Source organism: Centruroides vittatus, unplaced genomic scaffold (genome assembly GCF_030686945.1).
Source record: "Centruroides vittatus isolate TY-2023 unplaced genomic scaffold, ASM3068694v2 contig_8, whole genome shotgun sequence".
In the NCBI taxonomy this organism is placed as follows: Eukaryota; Metazoa; Arthropoda; class Arachnida; order Scorpiones; family Buthidae; genus Centruroides; species Centruroides vittatus.
The window spans coordinates 399,583-417,049 of record NW_027122517.1 but is presented as its reverse complement, the minus strand read 5'-3'; the positions used below and the strand labels follow the sequence as shown (position 1 = coordinate 417,049).

The following is a 17,467-nucleotide window of genomic DNA, read 5'->3' as shown; positions in this document are numbered from 1 at the left end:
CTTTAAACGGACCCAGAATTATTTCTATGGTCATTATTATTTGGATAACACTAATATTTTGAAATGTGGTTATTCTGTATTTGAATGATATAAAGAATGTTTTTTAGAACATTCTTCTTATGTGGTGTGGTGTCTCACCACTTAATTGTGTTTGTTGAGAATATATAAAACATGTGGTCGTATATCTCATATTTGTTTTATTCACACTATGTACAAAGAATTCTCGTTCTACAACTGTACAGTTAGATAGCATCCACGTGGTACATGAGAATAGCTCGCGTCCGGACTGTCGCTGGTAAGTCGGGAAAAAGAATATGGCGGATGGCTTGTACATGTTTATATATCTGCCGCGTTAGCGCCACCTGGATTTTTAGGTGTAGCGCCAGTTACAAATATGCGGCCGCCACACACTCCCCCACCAGTGACAACGAGAAGCTTATCGTTATATGGTTACAAATATGATTACAGTTAACTCGTCATAAATATCGCGGGTTGAATCGGACCCGTCAACCGGATCTGGTTGAGACCGGCGCTCGTCTGTTGTCCGGCGTCATCGCTCCTGTTGTCGTCTTAGTAGCTGTCTTCTGCTGTTCGGAAGTTAGGGGGAGCCCTCCGGACTCCGTATCTGGGCTTGCCTCGATGAATGCCGGTTTTAACCGGTCTATGTTTATTGCTATCTTTCGGCTGCCCTGTTCGATGGTGAAAACCTTGTCCTCTCTTGATATAACACGAAAAGGACCCAAATATACTGGTTGTAACGAGTTCCTTACCGTGTCATCGCGCACAAATACTTGTTGGCACGAGTTCAGCTCTTCGTGTACGAAGCAAGTTGTCCTGTTTGGTTGCCTGGTGGGTGTTGGGCGTAACTTTTCCATGGTATTTTTAAGACGCCCGACGAAGTTTGCTGGGTCGGGGTTGTACCTGCTTGGAGTAAAAAATTCGCCCGGCAACCTAAGGTTTTCACCGTAAACCATTTCGGCAGTGGAGGCCTGTATGTCTTCTTTGAATGCTGTTCGAAGGCCAAGGAGAACTGTTGGGAGCACATTTGCCCAATCGTCTCCTCCATGGCAACGTAGGGCTGCCTTAAGTGTGTGGTGGAGCCGTTCCACCATTCCATTTGCCGCTAGATGGTACGGGGTTGTGCGGATCTGTTTGATGCCCAGAGTTGTCGATAAAGAGTGGAAAAGGTCGGACTCAAACTGACGTCCTTGGTCCGAGGTCAATCTGAGCGGAACGCCAAAGCGGCATATCCAATTCGCGTAAAAAACTTTTGCAATCGATTCCGCTGAGATATCGGCGACCGGAATGCACTCAGGCCACCTGGAGTACCTATCGATACATGTAACGATGTATCTAAAGCCTTGCGATGGGGGAAGCGGACCCACTATATCTATATGCACGTGCTCAAAACGAGCACTGGGAATGAGAAAGGTGCCTGGCTTTGAGCGAGTATGCCTGTGCACCTTGGAGCGTTGGCACTGGAGGCAAGCGCGCGTCCGCTTGGTTATGTCCGATCTCATGGACTTCCAACAGTATCGCTCGCTTACTAATTTTGCTGTTGCGCGGATACTAGGATGTGCCAGGCCGTGAACAGAGTCGAAGACTTGTCGTCTAAACTTCTTGGGAACAAACGGCCTGACCTTGTTTCTTGACACATTGCAATGCAGCTGGGCTGCCGAATCATCTATTGGCAGCAGCTTCAGAACTAACCCGGTCGAGTTGGGGTTGTTAAGTAGTGCCTGCAGCTGGTCGTCTGTCTCCTGGGCTTTAGCCATTTCCAGATAGTTAATCGGCCAATTTGTGATTGTTTCTACATGCGAAAGCGTGTCGGCTACAATATTTTCTTTGCCCTTGATATGCCGAATATCTGTTGTAAACTGGGCAATAAAATCTAGTTGCCTAACCTGCCGGGGCGAGCACTTGTCCGATTTCTGAATAAAGGCATAGGTCAAGGGTTTGTGGTCTGTGTGTATTGTAAATGCACGGCCCTCTAGCATATGCCTAAAGTGTCGGACAGCGATATAAGCCGCGAGTAGTTCCTTATCGTACGCATTATATTTGCGCTCTGCAGGTGTTAGCTTGTGGGAAAAAAAAGGCTAGAGGCTTCCACTCGTTGTCCTGCTTTTGCTGCAAGACCGCCCCTACGGCGAAGTCGGAAGTGTCAACAATCAGTGCTGTCGGCGCCGTGGAATTGGGATATACTAGCTTTGCTGCTCATGCTAATTTATCTTTGCACTCTTGGAAGGCGTTTTTTGAGTTTTCGTCCCAATTAATTGCACGGTTATCGTTCTTTGCCGCCCCTTTTAGGAATTCGCAGAGGGGTGTCTGGGATTTTGCCGCCTGGGGAATGAAACGCCGGTAAAAGTTCAGCATTGCCAGGAACCTACGCAATTCATGTACCGTTTTTGGTTGGGGTATCTGACTTATTGCTGCAACCCTATCTGGCAAGGGACCGACGCCTGCGGGAGTTACGCGATAGCCTAAAAATCTTACCTCAGATTGACCAAGGATGCATTTGGATGGGTTGATTCGTACTCCGTATTCTTTGAAGCGTTCCAGGACGGTTTTGAGATGCTTTCGATGTTCCGCTTCGCTGGTCGATGCCACTAACACATCGTCGAAGTAGGGCACACAAAAGTCCAGCCCGCGTAGGACTTGGTGAATAAACCGTTGGAACATCTGTGCAGCGTTGCATAAGCCAAAGCCCATGTATAGGAACTCGAACAACCCGAAAGGGGTGGTCACTGCTGTTATGGGGACGTCTTCCGGGTTCACCGGGATTTGGTGGTAAGCCCTCGCTAGGTCGAGCGTCGAGAAAACGGACTTGCCGCGTAACAGTTGCACACAGTCTTGTATATGAGGTATGGGATAGCGGTCGGGAACTGTTACTGCGTTTAACCTCCTATAATCTCCACAGGGCCTCCAGTCACCGTTGCTTTTCCGCACTAGGTGCAACGGGCTAGCCCACTGGCTGCTGGATGGTCTACAAATCCTTTGGGTCATCATATATTCGAACTCCTTCCTTGCTGCATTGAGCTTTTCGGGCGGAAGTCTGCGAGGCCTTCCTGCGACTGGCGGTCCCCAGGTTTGAATGAAGTGGACGACGCTATGTTTGGGCAGTTCTGTTGGTGTAGATGGTGTAACTAGCTCAGGAAACTCTGCGAGCAGACGGTGGAAGGAGGAGTTGTCTCCGACGAGTGATAGTGTCGGTGTTGGTCCCGTCACGGCTTTTCCCACGCTCGCAAGTTTCGTTTGGGCGTCCATAAGCCTTTTGTGTCGAATGTCGACGATCAGGCCAAAGTTCCTTAAGAAATCCGCTCCAATTATTGGGTTGGATACTGCAGCTATTACGAACGGCCATTGAAACGACTGGCGCAGACCCAATTCCAATGATAATAGTCTCCGTCCGTACGTTTTGATCTTTGAGCCGTTTGCTGCAAAGAGTTGCAGTCGGTCTGGCTCTCTTCTTGCTTCGGCTGGAGTTGGGGGAACTACAGAAATGTCCGCTCCTGTATCTATCAGAAAATGCGTCGACGTGGCCCTGTCATACAAGAAGAGCCTATGTCTCCTAGATTGGCCGTCGCCCGTGTCGTCGAGCGACGGCCCGATCACTTTCCCGACTGGAATTGGCAGGGGGACGTGCATTTGTTTGCTTTGTCTCCAAACTTCCGGTGGTACCAGCAGACCTGCCTTCCCTTTGATGTGCTTCTGTTTCGATGGGGAGACGAAAAACGGTGGCTGCCATGTTCGCTACGTCGGTAGGGTTTTGACTCCATGATTTGGTGTATCTGGAGGGACAATTGTGATATCTGTTCCTTCAACTGGGTGATCGCGTCCACGTGGTTCTCGGCCGGCGGCGGTTACATGGCCTGAATTTGGCCCATCGGTGCGGTGACTTCGCAAATTTTGTCGGCCAATTCGGCAACTTTCGTCAGATCTTCGCCGCTTACCGCTAGTATTTGCTGAGCAGCTGTTGGCAAGCGCTGGAGCCAAAGTGTCCTTAGCACGTCGTCTGAAATTTTATTTGTGGCTAACTCTCGCATCTTTCGTAGTAATTGAGACGGGCATTGATCCCCTAGCTTGATGCCTTGAAGCAATAGTCGTAGCCGCTGTTGTTCTGAATCTGCGAACTGGTCGACTAATCGGCGTTTGAGTGTGAGGTATTTCTCTTTGTTTGGAGGTTGGACGACTATGTCACTCACTTGGGCAAGGATTTCGCTCTCCATGGCTGCAATAACATGGTTGAATTTTGTTTCGTCGACTGTTATATTGGCGTTTGCGAACTGGGCTTCTATTTGAGCGAACCAAAGTGTCGGATTAGCCTTCCAGAACGGTGGGGCTCGCACCGCCATTCGGGCGATTTCTGGCACGTGGGCCGCCATGCTTTTGTTATCATTGTTCGACATGTGTCGTCCAGCACGTGTGAAAAAGCGTAAAAATAAAAAATAATTATTACTTGATTGTCCTGAATGCTGATGAATGTCTCTGGCCCTGTTAGTCTTCCGGACTTTGATGAAGAGCAGCCGATGTAGTTGGATTAGCTTCGGAACGAGAAAATCACGTTCGGGTCACCAATGTGGTGGTTGTCTCACCACTTAATTGTGTTCGTTGAGAATATATAAAACATGTGGTTGTATATCTCATATTTGTTTTATTCACACTATGTACAAAGAATTCTCGTTCTACAACTGTACAGTTAGATAGCATCCACGTGGTACATGAGAATAGCTCACGTCCGGACTGTCGCTGGTAAGTCGGGAAAAAGAATATGGCGGACGGCTTGTACATGTTTATATATCTGCCGCGCCAGCGCCACCTGGATTTTTAGGTGTAGCGCCAGTTACAAATATGCGGCCGCCACATGTGGTTTATTATTTTTTTATTTTACACAATTTACAGGAATATTATCCATTTCTTTTAATGTGTATGTGTATGTGTGTGTGCTGGGGTCACACTGCCTGTTGCAAAATTTGCAATTCTTGAAAATTTTATTGATCTGGCTGTTGCTTTTATCATTTGATGACTGGAGTGGCAAATAGCTGCAGAGCAGTCCACAAAAAAAAGAAGAAAAAACTGCTTGGTGAAAAAGAGTATCACAGAATTGATGTTATCTAATACAGTTTTACTGTTAATAAATAAAAATAAAGTTGCTTGGGAAACTCAGTCATAAAAACTCTGCATTTTTTTATGTTGTCAGTCTTCCTTTCATTTTATGTTTGTACAAAAAGTCACAGTAAGATAAAAAGTAACCTAACAAATAACTTCCTATTTTGGCAAATGGACAGTTAGTGATTTCTATAAAAAAGCCAGGGTGACCCCTGTGTGTGTGTTGTGGTGTGTGTGTGTGTGTGTGTGTGTGTGTGTGTTGTTTACACCAGATATATATATATATATATTTTTTTTTTGTTTTCTATTTACAGGAAATCATTATTTTCAATTTTTTGTTCGAGCACAAGATCAAGGAACCCCTTCAAAATTTTCTGTTGTTCCAGTAACTATTCATCTGTTAGCATCACTAGTTAATATACCTCAGTTTGAGCAAACAAGCATTGAATATTTTGTTTCAGAACAAGCTCCTATTGGTACAATTATATCAATATTAAATGTTAGCAATCCTACATCTGTTCCTATATTTTATTCAATCGTTGCTGCTCCAGAAGAATCTATGTTTAAATCTTATACTTCAATGTTTAGCATTAATAAACTTGGCCATTTGTTATTGATGTCGGAATTAGATCGAGAACAGGAGACCACATATTTTTTAACTATTGAAGCCAAGACAAAAATTAAACCTTATATTTTAACATATGTTAATCTTATAATTCATGTAATGGATGAAAATGACAATCCACCAGTGTTTGAAGCTTCTTCTTATCATATTATTGTTGCTGAAAATATTGAAGAAGGATCTTCTGTTTTAAAAATAATGGCTCATGATTCTGATGTAGGACAAAATGCAGATGTAGTATACAAATTTGCAGATGATTTTGGAGAGGCAGTGTCAGTGTTTCATTTAAATTCAAAAACTGGATGGCTTACCACTATTAATTTATTGGATAGAGAAACAATATCTTGGTATAATTTTACTGTTATTGCTGAAGATAATGGTTTTCCTATGTATTCTTCTTCAGCTTCAGTTACTATACAACTGCAAGATTATAATGATAATCCTCCAAAATTTCAATTGCAAAAATATACTAGTTCTGTTGCTGAAGATGCTTTACCTGGTACTGTTCTTGTTAGACTTGAAATTATTGATGCTGATGAAAATATTGATAATAGCATAGAATACTACATAACTGATGGAAATCCAAAAAATCAATTTGACATTCGTCAAACTGGAGAATTATTTGTCAGCAAACTTTTAGATCGAGAAGATATTGCAAGTTATTTCCTTGAAATTACGATCACTGATGGAACTTTTATAAGTCAAACAACAGTTGATATTGAGATTATTGATGTCAATGATAATCCACCAGTCTGTCTAAAGGTAACTATTAGATCTATTTATAATTAGAATTGATAAAACAAATGATTTCCATAATTAATTGGGCTAATTAAGTGTTATTATTAATGATTAATTATTAAGTAATTTGGTACTAGAGGTAAGTGTTAGGTGCCATCTCTTATTAAATTTAATAATTATAATATTTACTTATTAATTTTGAATACTCTGGAATAAAAAATTGGCCCAGAGCAGGACTGGAACATTCAACTCCCACTTACTGTGTGGCTACATTGCCAGTTACACTACCTGGACCCCAAGTGCTTCTTTGCTTCCATGCCCATTTAATTATTGATATAACCAGTCAAGGTTACTCATGCAACATCTGCACAGTAAGTAGGAGTTTGCAGGTTTGAGTCCCACTCCAGAGCCAATTCTTTTCTTCCAGAATGTTCTAAATTAATTAGTAAATATTATAATTATAAAATTTAATAAGAGATGGCATCGAATGCTTACCTTTTAGTACTTAAGTACCAAATTACTTAATAATTAATCGTCAATAATAGCGCTTAATTAGCCTGATTAATTATGGCAATCATTTGGTTTATTATTAATACATTGGGCTTGATTACGTTTATATAATTAGGATTGAATTTAATTAGTTAAATTTTTATATATGTGAAATAATAATTTAATCATTTTAACCATAAAGTAACTCAAAACAATTTGTTTTGTCGGAATACATTTTTAAGCATTTCGAACACAGGTAGTTTTGACTTTTATTGATCATCATTATGAACATATTATATATCCATAAACATCATTAAACTAAAATATATTTGCATTCTTATAGTTTAAAAAGCTTTAATACTTATGTTTCAGTTTTTTCGAGAAAGCAATTTCTTATCTTAAAGAACACTACAATAAAAAGAACACAGTTAGATAGGCATCCAAATGGTGTGATCACAATATATGCACACTGTTAACACATGCACGTGGTGATTTGTGAACTAACAAAGAGATAACAAGAAATACAATAAAAACGTTCTTTATTTCACCCGTGGTCTTTACAATAAGCAGGATTCTTATGGATTCCGACGCTCCTCGTGGTCCGTTCGTGCTCTTGTACGAACAATTAACACTAGACCCAGGCAGAACAGTTGACGCGATTCCCGCGACAATAAAATAAAAAAAACGATTAATTTAAATCTACGCGGTACAAAAAAAGTCTTATATCTAAAGAATTAAAAACTACTTATGCTAACAAAAAAACGGAAGAAGGAAAAGGATAGAGAACAGGACGAGTATATCGATAGAATAAGACGAGAAGGGTACCCAAAATTGGTGAACACTCTTGTGGTGGCGGTGGCCGAAATATTTCTTTTGTGAGGGTTGAGAAAAAACGACGTAAATATCTTCAATCAAAAACTTTTCTAACCTTCCAGAATTCCTGAGATCAAAATATTCAGTCTAAGCTTGACTAACGTCTCCAACTGAGGCTAAAATAGTCTGGAGAACACTAGACAGTCTGGAGACTGCGTCTTCTTCCTTCGACGTCCCAGCTAAAAGTGGCTTATCTTTTCTCACTTTAGCCCTCAGGGTTACCACTTTTCTTTTGTGCTCGAAGTAGGTGACTCACCACCCATACTTAGAAGTTTCTAGAAATTGAAAGACAAAGGAACCGAGAACAAAGAAGGAAGAAAGTGTAGAAATATATACATATATTATTAGATATATACAAATAAAAATATTGGTGTACTACCACAACACCTTCTGTTTTTTAGAATTTCAGCAAAATTTGATTTAATACAACCTACAAAGATTTTTGTCATTTTACATGAGCCGTCTTCAGGTATTAGCAAAATGAATAATGTTTAAAAATTAAAATGAACAAAAATTTTTAGAATGAATACAAATTTGAGTATTTGTAATGCATTTATCAAACATGCAAGTTGAAGAAAGAGAAATTAAAGTTAAAAATTAAATTTAAGATTAATAACAACTGGAAACCAGTTGCTTATGCAGCCAAACCATTAAGGCTGAACAGGCCAATGCTCAAATTAAGAAACAACCTCTTAGTTTAGTATTTGGATGTGACAAATTTGGAAGTTATGTTTATGGAAAGAAAATAATTTTAGAAACAGATCATATTTCACTAATATCCATAGCTAAAAAGAACATTAATGACATGCCAGCTTGCCTCCAGCAGCTTTTTATCAGACTTCTAACATATGATTTTGATATTTGTTATACACCTGGCAAATTTCTGTTTATAGCAGATACTCTTTCCAGAGCCATGTCAAATGGGAAAAAATTTGAAACAGAAGATGATGATCAAATACATGTAGATTTAGTTGAGACTATGCTACCTATAAGTGATCCAATAGTAGAAACAATTAAAAAGGCAACTAAGCCAGATAACAAATTGCACCAGTTAAAGAGAGCAATAGAAGCAGGAGACAAAATAGAACTGGACCCTATAAAAGTGTGTTTTATGCATTCATCACTTTTAATGACCTTGTGTTAAGGTTGTGGTCTGTTGCACAAGGTCTATTCAAAAAGTTCTCGAACTGTTTGAATAGCACGCCTCCAGTTAGTTGTTATTTAATTTGCTTGGAGGCATTGTGTCTGCAGAATCATCCCGAGTAACCTCCTTCGACCCATTTGATGATGTCTTGTTTTGATGATTAGTTACGGCCGTTTATGTGAAGAGGTGTTTGTGGGGTTTGGTGAAAAATCAAATCTGCAGAAATGAGCTCTTTGAAGGAGCAGCATTGTTCTGTGAAATTCTGTGTGAAACTTGGGAAATCCTTCATGGAAACTTTTGAGTTGATTACCAAGGCTTATGGTGAAGATGCTATGAAATGTACCACGTGTTATGAGTGGTTTACCTGATTCAAAAAGGGATGGCAATTAGTGGAAGACGAAGAGCATTCCGGACGACCGTCAATTTCAACTGACGACCCTCACGTCGAGAAAGTGAGTGATCTCGTTTGTGCAAATCGACGTTTGACTGTCGGGAACTTGCAGAAGAGTGTGGCATCTCGATTGGTTTTGCTATGAAAGCCTGACTGAAAAATTGAGGATGCATTGAGCTGCCACCAAATTTATGCCTCGCCTGATGACAGCAGATTAGAAACAACATCGAGTTCAAGTCTGTCGGGAACTGTTTGATTGAGCTGAAGAAGATGAAACCTTCTTGTCCAGGATCATAACAGGTGATGACATTGAAACAAAAGTGCAATCTTCACAATAGGTGAGTGAAACATCCTCCACCCCAATAAAGCTTGACAAGGTTGCTCAAATGTTAAGGTGATGTTGACTGTTTTTTATTATGCAAAGGAGGTTGTGCATCACAAATACCTACCTACAGGCCAGACAGTCAACATGGAGTACTACCTGGGGGTTATAAAATATCTAAGAGACAGAATCAGGTGAAAACAACTCAAACTTTGGAGGAGTGGTGAGTGGTTTTTTCATTACAACAATGCACCAGCTCATTCATCCCTCAGAACTCGTGAGTTTTTGGCCTAAAACAAGATCACTGTGCCTCCTCATCCACCCTACTCACCTGACCTGGCCCCATGCGACTTATGCCTTTTCCCCAAACTAAAAACCACACTCAAAGGAGAAAGATTTGCCACCATTCCAGGGATAGAGAAAAATTCGATGGAGCATTCCGGATATGAGCATTCCGGAAGAAGTATTCCAGGACTGTTTCAAAAAGTGGAAACATTGTTGGAATAAGTGTATACATTGGGGAGAAGACTATTTTGAAAGGGATCCTGACCAATAAATTGTAAGTGAAGTATTTTTTTTTTTTAATAAATAAAGTTTGGTAACTTTTTGAACAGACCTCGTAGAGTAATTAAACCATAAGGCATGAAAAAAGGTATTGTGCGCAGAATACAGTAAGGTTATCTGGGCATACAGAAATGTTTAGAGAAAGCTTGTTAAGCAGTTTACTGGCCAGGTATCAACTTAGAGATAGAAAATTTCTATTAAGAAATGTCATACATGATGCAACATCGAGCTGAATTCAAGCATTTTTTGAGTTAATTATAATAGTATATCAGGTTTTTTGTCATAATTAATGTATTGGCATTGCTACACCAACAAAACTCTACAGAAAACTGGTTATTAACAACTACCTTCTAGCAGTAGATACTATTCAAACTAACTAGATGATGTCAGTCTTGATAGAGTAACATCTACAGCCATAGTCCAAGATCTTAAATCAGTGTTCTCTAGGTTTGGAATTCCTCAAATAGTGGTTAGTGACAATGGGCTACAGTTTGCAGCAGAAGAATTCAAAAAATTTTTCAGAATCATATGGATTTAGGTATGCTACTTTGAGTTTAGAAAACCCAAAATCCAATGGTCTAGCAGAAAAGGGAGTCTAGATAGTAAAAAGACTCTTTACTAAGGCAAAGGAAATAATGGTGACATACATGTAGCATTGCTAAGCTACAGAACAATGCCTCTGAAAGGTGTGAAAAGTCCTAGATAACTATTGATAGAACGCAAACTCAGATCAACACTCCTGCAAGTAGATAACAATCAGACTCTGTCTTGCCAAAATAAGAGTTAACATATGAAGCAAAAAAAAATTACAAGCCCTGTGACAAAATGTAAGGATTAGGAATTCCTGGGGAATGAAAGAAACCATAACCAGGAAAGTGGCACCTGGATCATATGAAGTGCAGAGATGGGAAGCTTGCTGCATAGAAACCATCAGCATATTTTATTTATATTCATTTTGTATTGTTTTTAAGTTATTATCTTTATGTGTTGCAGTAGGTTCATTGTTTGTTTTGTGTTGGGGTAGGTTATTATCTTTAGATATCTTAACTGTTTTTAAGTATTTATTTATATTCAACTCTTGAATATGTCATATTGTGGTCTTACGCCATACCGTTTTTGTATATTTTATTTGTATATATATATATTTCTCATTTCCCTTAATTCCTCTACCCTTCGTTTCCTTGTCCCCCTTCTTCTGGAAACCTCTCTCTGCGAGTGGCGACGAACTGGTTATAAGACAAAAGAAACGGATAGCCTGGAGGAGCTAAAAGGGAGATAGACTGGACACTTTTGGCTGAGACATCGAGCTGTAAGAACGTGTTTGGTGAGGTCTCCAAGTCAATTTCGCACCAACGGGAGAACGAAGGAGGCAGCAAGCCGAACGTAGCAGAATCTTGAAAGGAACTCTAGTAATCTAATACAAAAGCCCTTCTGGAAGTTTATCGAAGGAAACACAAAGGAAGGAGAAAATTCGAACTCTACAGTCATCGAATTTTGTATTGTCCAAGAAGGCTTGAGTTATAGCCACCACCACGAGTTCGCTAGCTAAGTTTGGGTACCCGTTCTTGTCTGGTTCTATCCTATTATCTACACCTTCTTTTTCCTTCTCTAGTATAAGTAGTTTTAATTAATTAGTTATAGGTTTTTTTTTTTCGCGTTTTTTTGTGTCGCGTCGTGTACCTCAATTCTTTTGTCGCGAGATCTTAGAATAACGATTCTGCCCAAGTGTCAAAAATTTATGACCTTGTCCAAGGAGTGTCGAAATACAAAATATAATCCTGTATAAATTAACAAACGCAGGTGAAAAATAAAATAAAGAAGTTTAATTTTCTCCTATCCCCTCGTCGGACTCTTTTTCACCACGTGCGTTTTACAACAATATATAATACAGTTTAAATAGTTTGATCATTTGTATTTTAAAGTTGTTTTCTGTTCTATCATATGAACCTGATGATCTTTAAATAGGATTGAAAATGTTAGTTTACTTGTTAAAGTTGTTATTTATTACTGGATTCAAGCATTTTTTGAGTTAATTATAATAGTATATCAGGTTTTTTGTCATAATTAATGTATTGGCATTGCTACACCAACAAAACTACAGAAAACTGGTTATTTGTTTAAGCTATATCAATCCCAAGTTGAATTTTTTTACTTCAGTGTTGGTCTTTCCATGTATTTCTGACTTTTATCCAAAGGATTAACCTCCCACCTTAATATTTGGCTTTATTACTTATGGTCGAAAACAAGAATACACAGATATTCCATCTTTGAAAAAAATTATTCGTTTGGAGAATCTGATATATGAGGTTAAACCAACTCTGTTAGTGGAAGTCAATGCCACAGTTGTCTTTCTAGCTGACTCCATTTCTGCACAACTTGCCAGCATTTTATCAGAAGAAGTTGAGGTGGTTATGTCAAATGCAAATGGACTGATAATCTGCTAGAAGTTCACCTGATTATTTGATCAACATTTAAAGTGGACATAGGGACAACAGCAGTTGAAATGGTATATGTAATTCTCTGTGAATCCTTCATTAGCCAAGTAAAACATCACATGGCCAATTTGAAATTATTAGCAATTTCTTCTTATTCCACAGACAAAATTTTTTTCTGTTAATTTCCCAAATAGAAACCCTTTTCCCAAGAGTCCATACTAGAGCAAATGGTGTTCCTGTAAATACTGAAATCAGCACTTAGTGCTTGGCGCATGTGACGGTTGCAACCTCGTGGATAACAAAATGAAAGTTTGCCAAATAATTCTACTTACAGGGCAGTCTCTTAAGTAGTGTTGCCACTCATCCAGTTTTCATCCAGACAGTCCGGTTTTTAATTCATTGTCCAGGGTTTCGTAGCAACCTGCCGACTGTTTTTTTCTTATTCAGAGCTGAAAGAATGTACACATCATCATAAGATTCAATACCAACTGGCTGCCTTTATGTCAATTTTAATCAGGACCACACAAGGAGCGAGAAACAATAATAATCAATATCCAAGATTGCAAAGCTATTGTCTCCATTAACAGGGTAAAACTAGCATACATTTTACAGGATAAACCCATCATTCCAACATAAACCCATCCAGTCAAGACCATCACAGCACCATCATCTGCATTGACTAGCAACAAGTCATGACTGACTCTCAAACAAGATTGGATTGTCATTTGTATATAGTTTATAGGTTTATATTATAATTTTTTTTTCTTTCTTTCCTCAATCTTTTTCATACCTATGAACTTTCTATTTTCTACTGTTCTCTAATTTCTATGTTCCCCAAAATTCGAGAACTTTTTACCCATGCTCAAATCCCAAAGGTGTGGGAGGTGAACAATGGGTAGAAGAAGGCCCTGGGGCAATCTGAAGAGAGACAGAGCCACTTTTTGGGTAGATGCCAAAGAGATCGGACGGATCAAGGTGAGACTCTCGATTATTTTGTTAGTAGACGACAAGAGTATGAAAATGCAGGGTTCAGGCCAGGAATCGGATAAGGAGAGCATATAGTAGGAGTCTTTGAGGTGTTTTTCAGAAGGAACGTCTAAAAGAAAAATTTGCAGAGAAGTCTGAGAATGGAGTAACAATCTTGTGAGACAAAGAAAGTTGAGTCCACCTGAACCATTGAGGGAACATTCAAGACAATTGGGTACCCCTATCCTATCTCTCTTCCTCCTTCATCTATCTGTCTGTCTTCTATCATTTTGCTATAAGTAAGTTAAGGTTAATTTAAAAAAACATGGCCTATACTTGCATAATTTGGAGTTGGCATATTGGATAACTTTGGGCTTCTGAAGGATTGTAATGAAGATTTTTATTATGAATTTTATATTTGTGTTGTGAAAACTTTTTTTCTTAGGACTTGTCTCAGAGTCAAACCTGTATTATTCTAAAAAAAAATCTTATGTTTGTACTCGATAATAAAGTTTTGTTTTTTGTATTATATCCCGTTGTCTTTTGAGTAACCCCAAACATCACATCATCATAAGATCAAACCATTGTTGCAGTATGCCATTATAATTATATATTAATCTAATCATAGTTTTAGAATACTTCCCTTTGTTTTTTGTTCCTTTCACTTCTAGAACTTTCTTTTCTAACTCATTCCCTTGGATAGTGAGGACCGATTTGTGGAACTACAGAAAACAAAGAGAGAAAGAGGACCAGAGGGCACTAGTGAGAGGTTGTGGGACATTCTTTGGACTGGACCTCAGAGTGGACAGACATGGAAGATGGTTCTCTGTGTTGTCAAGAGCAACTAATCTGATAGGAACTTGAATTTTATTGTTGTCACGATAAAAGCAGTATCAACTAGGTATAAAGGATAACCTAGAGAAGATGACAACGAGCCATCAGTCTAAGCAAGTTTCTTGTGCCTCCCACCAAAATTGTGCAAAGTTCTGTACATCCTGAGTATTTCATTCTTTCCTATATCCTATTTCACTATTTAATATTTTTCCTGTTATTTTCTCTCTTCCCTTAGTTTAAGTTAATTTGTTAAGTATTACTTATAGTCTTCCTTGGTGCATATTTTGTCATTGTCTGCCATTAATGTTTGTTGTAGCTGTGTTGTAATTATTTTCTATTGAGTTGGAATCCAAAAGAATCTGTACATATTCCACAAATTAAAATACTTTGTTTAACCATATACTGTGCCTAGTATTTGTTCGGTATGTTCACCTTTGTTGGACAACATGCATTTCGCAGGATTATCACACCGTCATGTTCGTTTTTCTAAACTTGACTACGATGTAACATCATGAAAGTTGTTCTGTATCAATCATATTGTTTATTCCTCACTAGGAAGATACTCTGTTGCAGACACTACTACCCTCATTGTGACCATGACTGCTGGCAATGAACTTTGGGTTATATGAGTCATCATCCTCTTAAGAAGGGTCTGAATAATCAATTGTCACCATTTGATGACTTGACTCACCAATGAGTTCAGATGTACAGTTTAGTTTTCATGATGAAACCTAGTTGTCATTCTTTCATTTAACCTTATCTCTGAGTTATTACCACAGCAATAGTAGTAATAAAGCCATTGTGAAACAAACTCAGCTTCTTTAGATGTTTATCTTGTCCTGAAAACTTTTTGGAATCTGAACTACTTTCATATCAGTAGTCATTCAAGCTTCTTTAACATTATCTCATGGAAGTGTAAATGTGGAAGGAGGTTCTTAATCTGGGAGAATTTTGATAGGTAACAAGGCATGTGTGGAGGTTAAGATGCTAAATGGCAGATGAACATATAAGTTATGCTAAAGGATATAGTAATAAATTAGATGTACCAATATGTACAATTACAAAGAAACTGATGGTATTAACAAGCAATCTATGCATCTGAAATAGCTTATATGGAGAAGAAAAGAATGAAAGACAATTGACTCGGAAGCAAAAATAAGAGCAAGAATAGCAAAAGTTTATGGAAGAGAAACAGAAAGAAGATGTACATAAAACAAGACAGTCTATTGATAAACTTCAGGAAAATTGAAATGAAGTGGGAAGCAGAGAAAACAACAAATGAAAAACATTTTGAAGCAAGTAAGAAGCTTAAAGTAGCTGTAGAAAAAAAATATTTGGAAAAATCTAAAGTTGCTGAAGCTATGCTACAAGGCATTTAAGTACTTAAGGAGGAGGAAAAAGAGCAGTAAGTAAATAAACATCTCAGCTATAGAAGAACATTGACAAGAAAGAAAATCTCATAACAAATTTCTTTAAGAAAAAGGGGGAAAAATGTGGAAAATATGTACATTATCTGTTTTTTCAATTTGTTCTATTTTGATGTGGGTTCTTTAGTCTGGACTTGGTTTGTCTGCATTCAATTGGTTATTAGTTTGACTATTACATTGTTAAGTTCATTCTTATTTTTATATATATGCTTAAAGTTTTTGTATACAGTGTTTTGTAAAATTATATACAAATAATAATCCATGGAAAGATTGTAAGGAATGAAGTGGATTTTTAAAGTTTAAAATTAAAGTGCTGGATTTGTGAGTTTTTTGGTGCATTTAAGAGGAAATCCAGTTTTTTCAGATAGTAAATCTAAGGAATGAAGAGAACACATTATTTTTTTATAAAACCGAATAATAATAAAAGTAAAAATACTAAGATCATATATCAGTTTTCGTTTTCGTGCACATTACGGCTTAACATAGGAATATCTAATTTAGAACAGCATAGGTCAAATTGGTTGAAACGGAGCATTGGACATATACATTTAACAGCTATGTAACAGTTGAACAGTAACTTTTATAATTGTCTTGCAAATTCATGTAGTCTGAATAAATTTGTTGATGAAATTACAGCTAAATCGATCATCAAAGAGATCTTCATACTTATTTGGAAGTTGAAGATATGATAATCCAGTAATAATAGTTAACTACTTGCATTGCTGTTGAGTGTATTGTTGTACTCATTGTTTACCATATGGTTACTTTTTCAATTATTTTCAGTCTCACCTTTCACTTGCAACACTGTAATAGTTGTGATGCAACAATCTTTCACAGAAAGTATAGTATAGTATACGGCTGGATAATTTGACAGTATCCAAGTTAATATACTTTTTAATAAAGATATAGTAATTATAAAATTTTGAATTTATACATCGATTACTAATATTACTAATTAATTTCCATAATTGTATATTTTAATTTTTAAATTTTTTTTAATAGTCAAAATATACAGAACTTGTATCTGAAAGCATTGCTGCTGACACTTATATCCTAACTGTCCAAGCAACTGATGCAGATGACTTTAGGAATGCACATTTAAAATATTATTTGTCTGGTTATGGAGCAGAAGATTTTCTCATTGACTCCTCATCAGGTTGGCAAATAAAAATAATTTTATATGAAGTTCTTTGTTTTACAAATTTATGTAATTTAAATAACATTATTATCGAGTTATGATTAAACTATTATAAGAAAATAAAAAAGAGAAATATAATTTTACACTTAACTTTTTTCAACTAGGTTTTATTTCTGTTGATTAATAAACATTTTATTAATAAACTCTGTTAAATTAAAACCAAATAATAACAACTGCTAAATTTTTTTGTGTGCTTTTTTTATGCTTTTTATCTTTGTACTGATTACTGATTCCATAATTATCACCAAGACAAAAGAATGACAAAACATGTTTAATCCAAGATAAACATTTAAATTGCTAAACATGTTAAAGTTAATTTTCAACTTTTCATCCTGATGATATTTATGCTTTTAAATTA

General features: G+C 37.6%; 1 protein-coding gene across 1 annotated transcript in view; it reads left to right on the top strand.

Moving 5' to 3' along the window:
* LOC136981990 (fat-like cadherin-related tumor suppressor homolog) overlaps positions 1-17,467 on the top strand; it is a 461,240-nt gene that overhangs the window by 279,524 nt on the left and 164,249 nt on the right. The window contains 2 exon segments of the mRNA XM_067278416.1: positions 5,421-6,490; positions 16,914-17,067. Of these exon segments, the coding sequence (XP_067134517.1) occupies positions 5,421-6,490; positions 16,914-17,067 (1,224 nt within the window).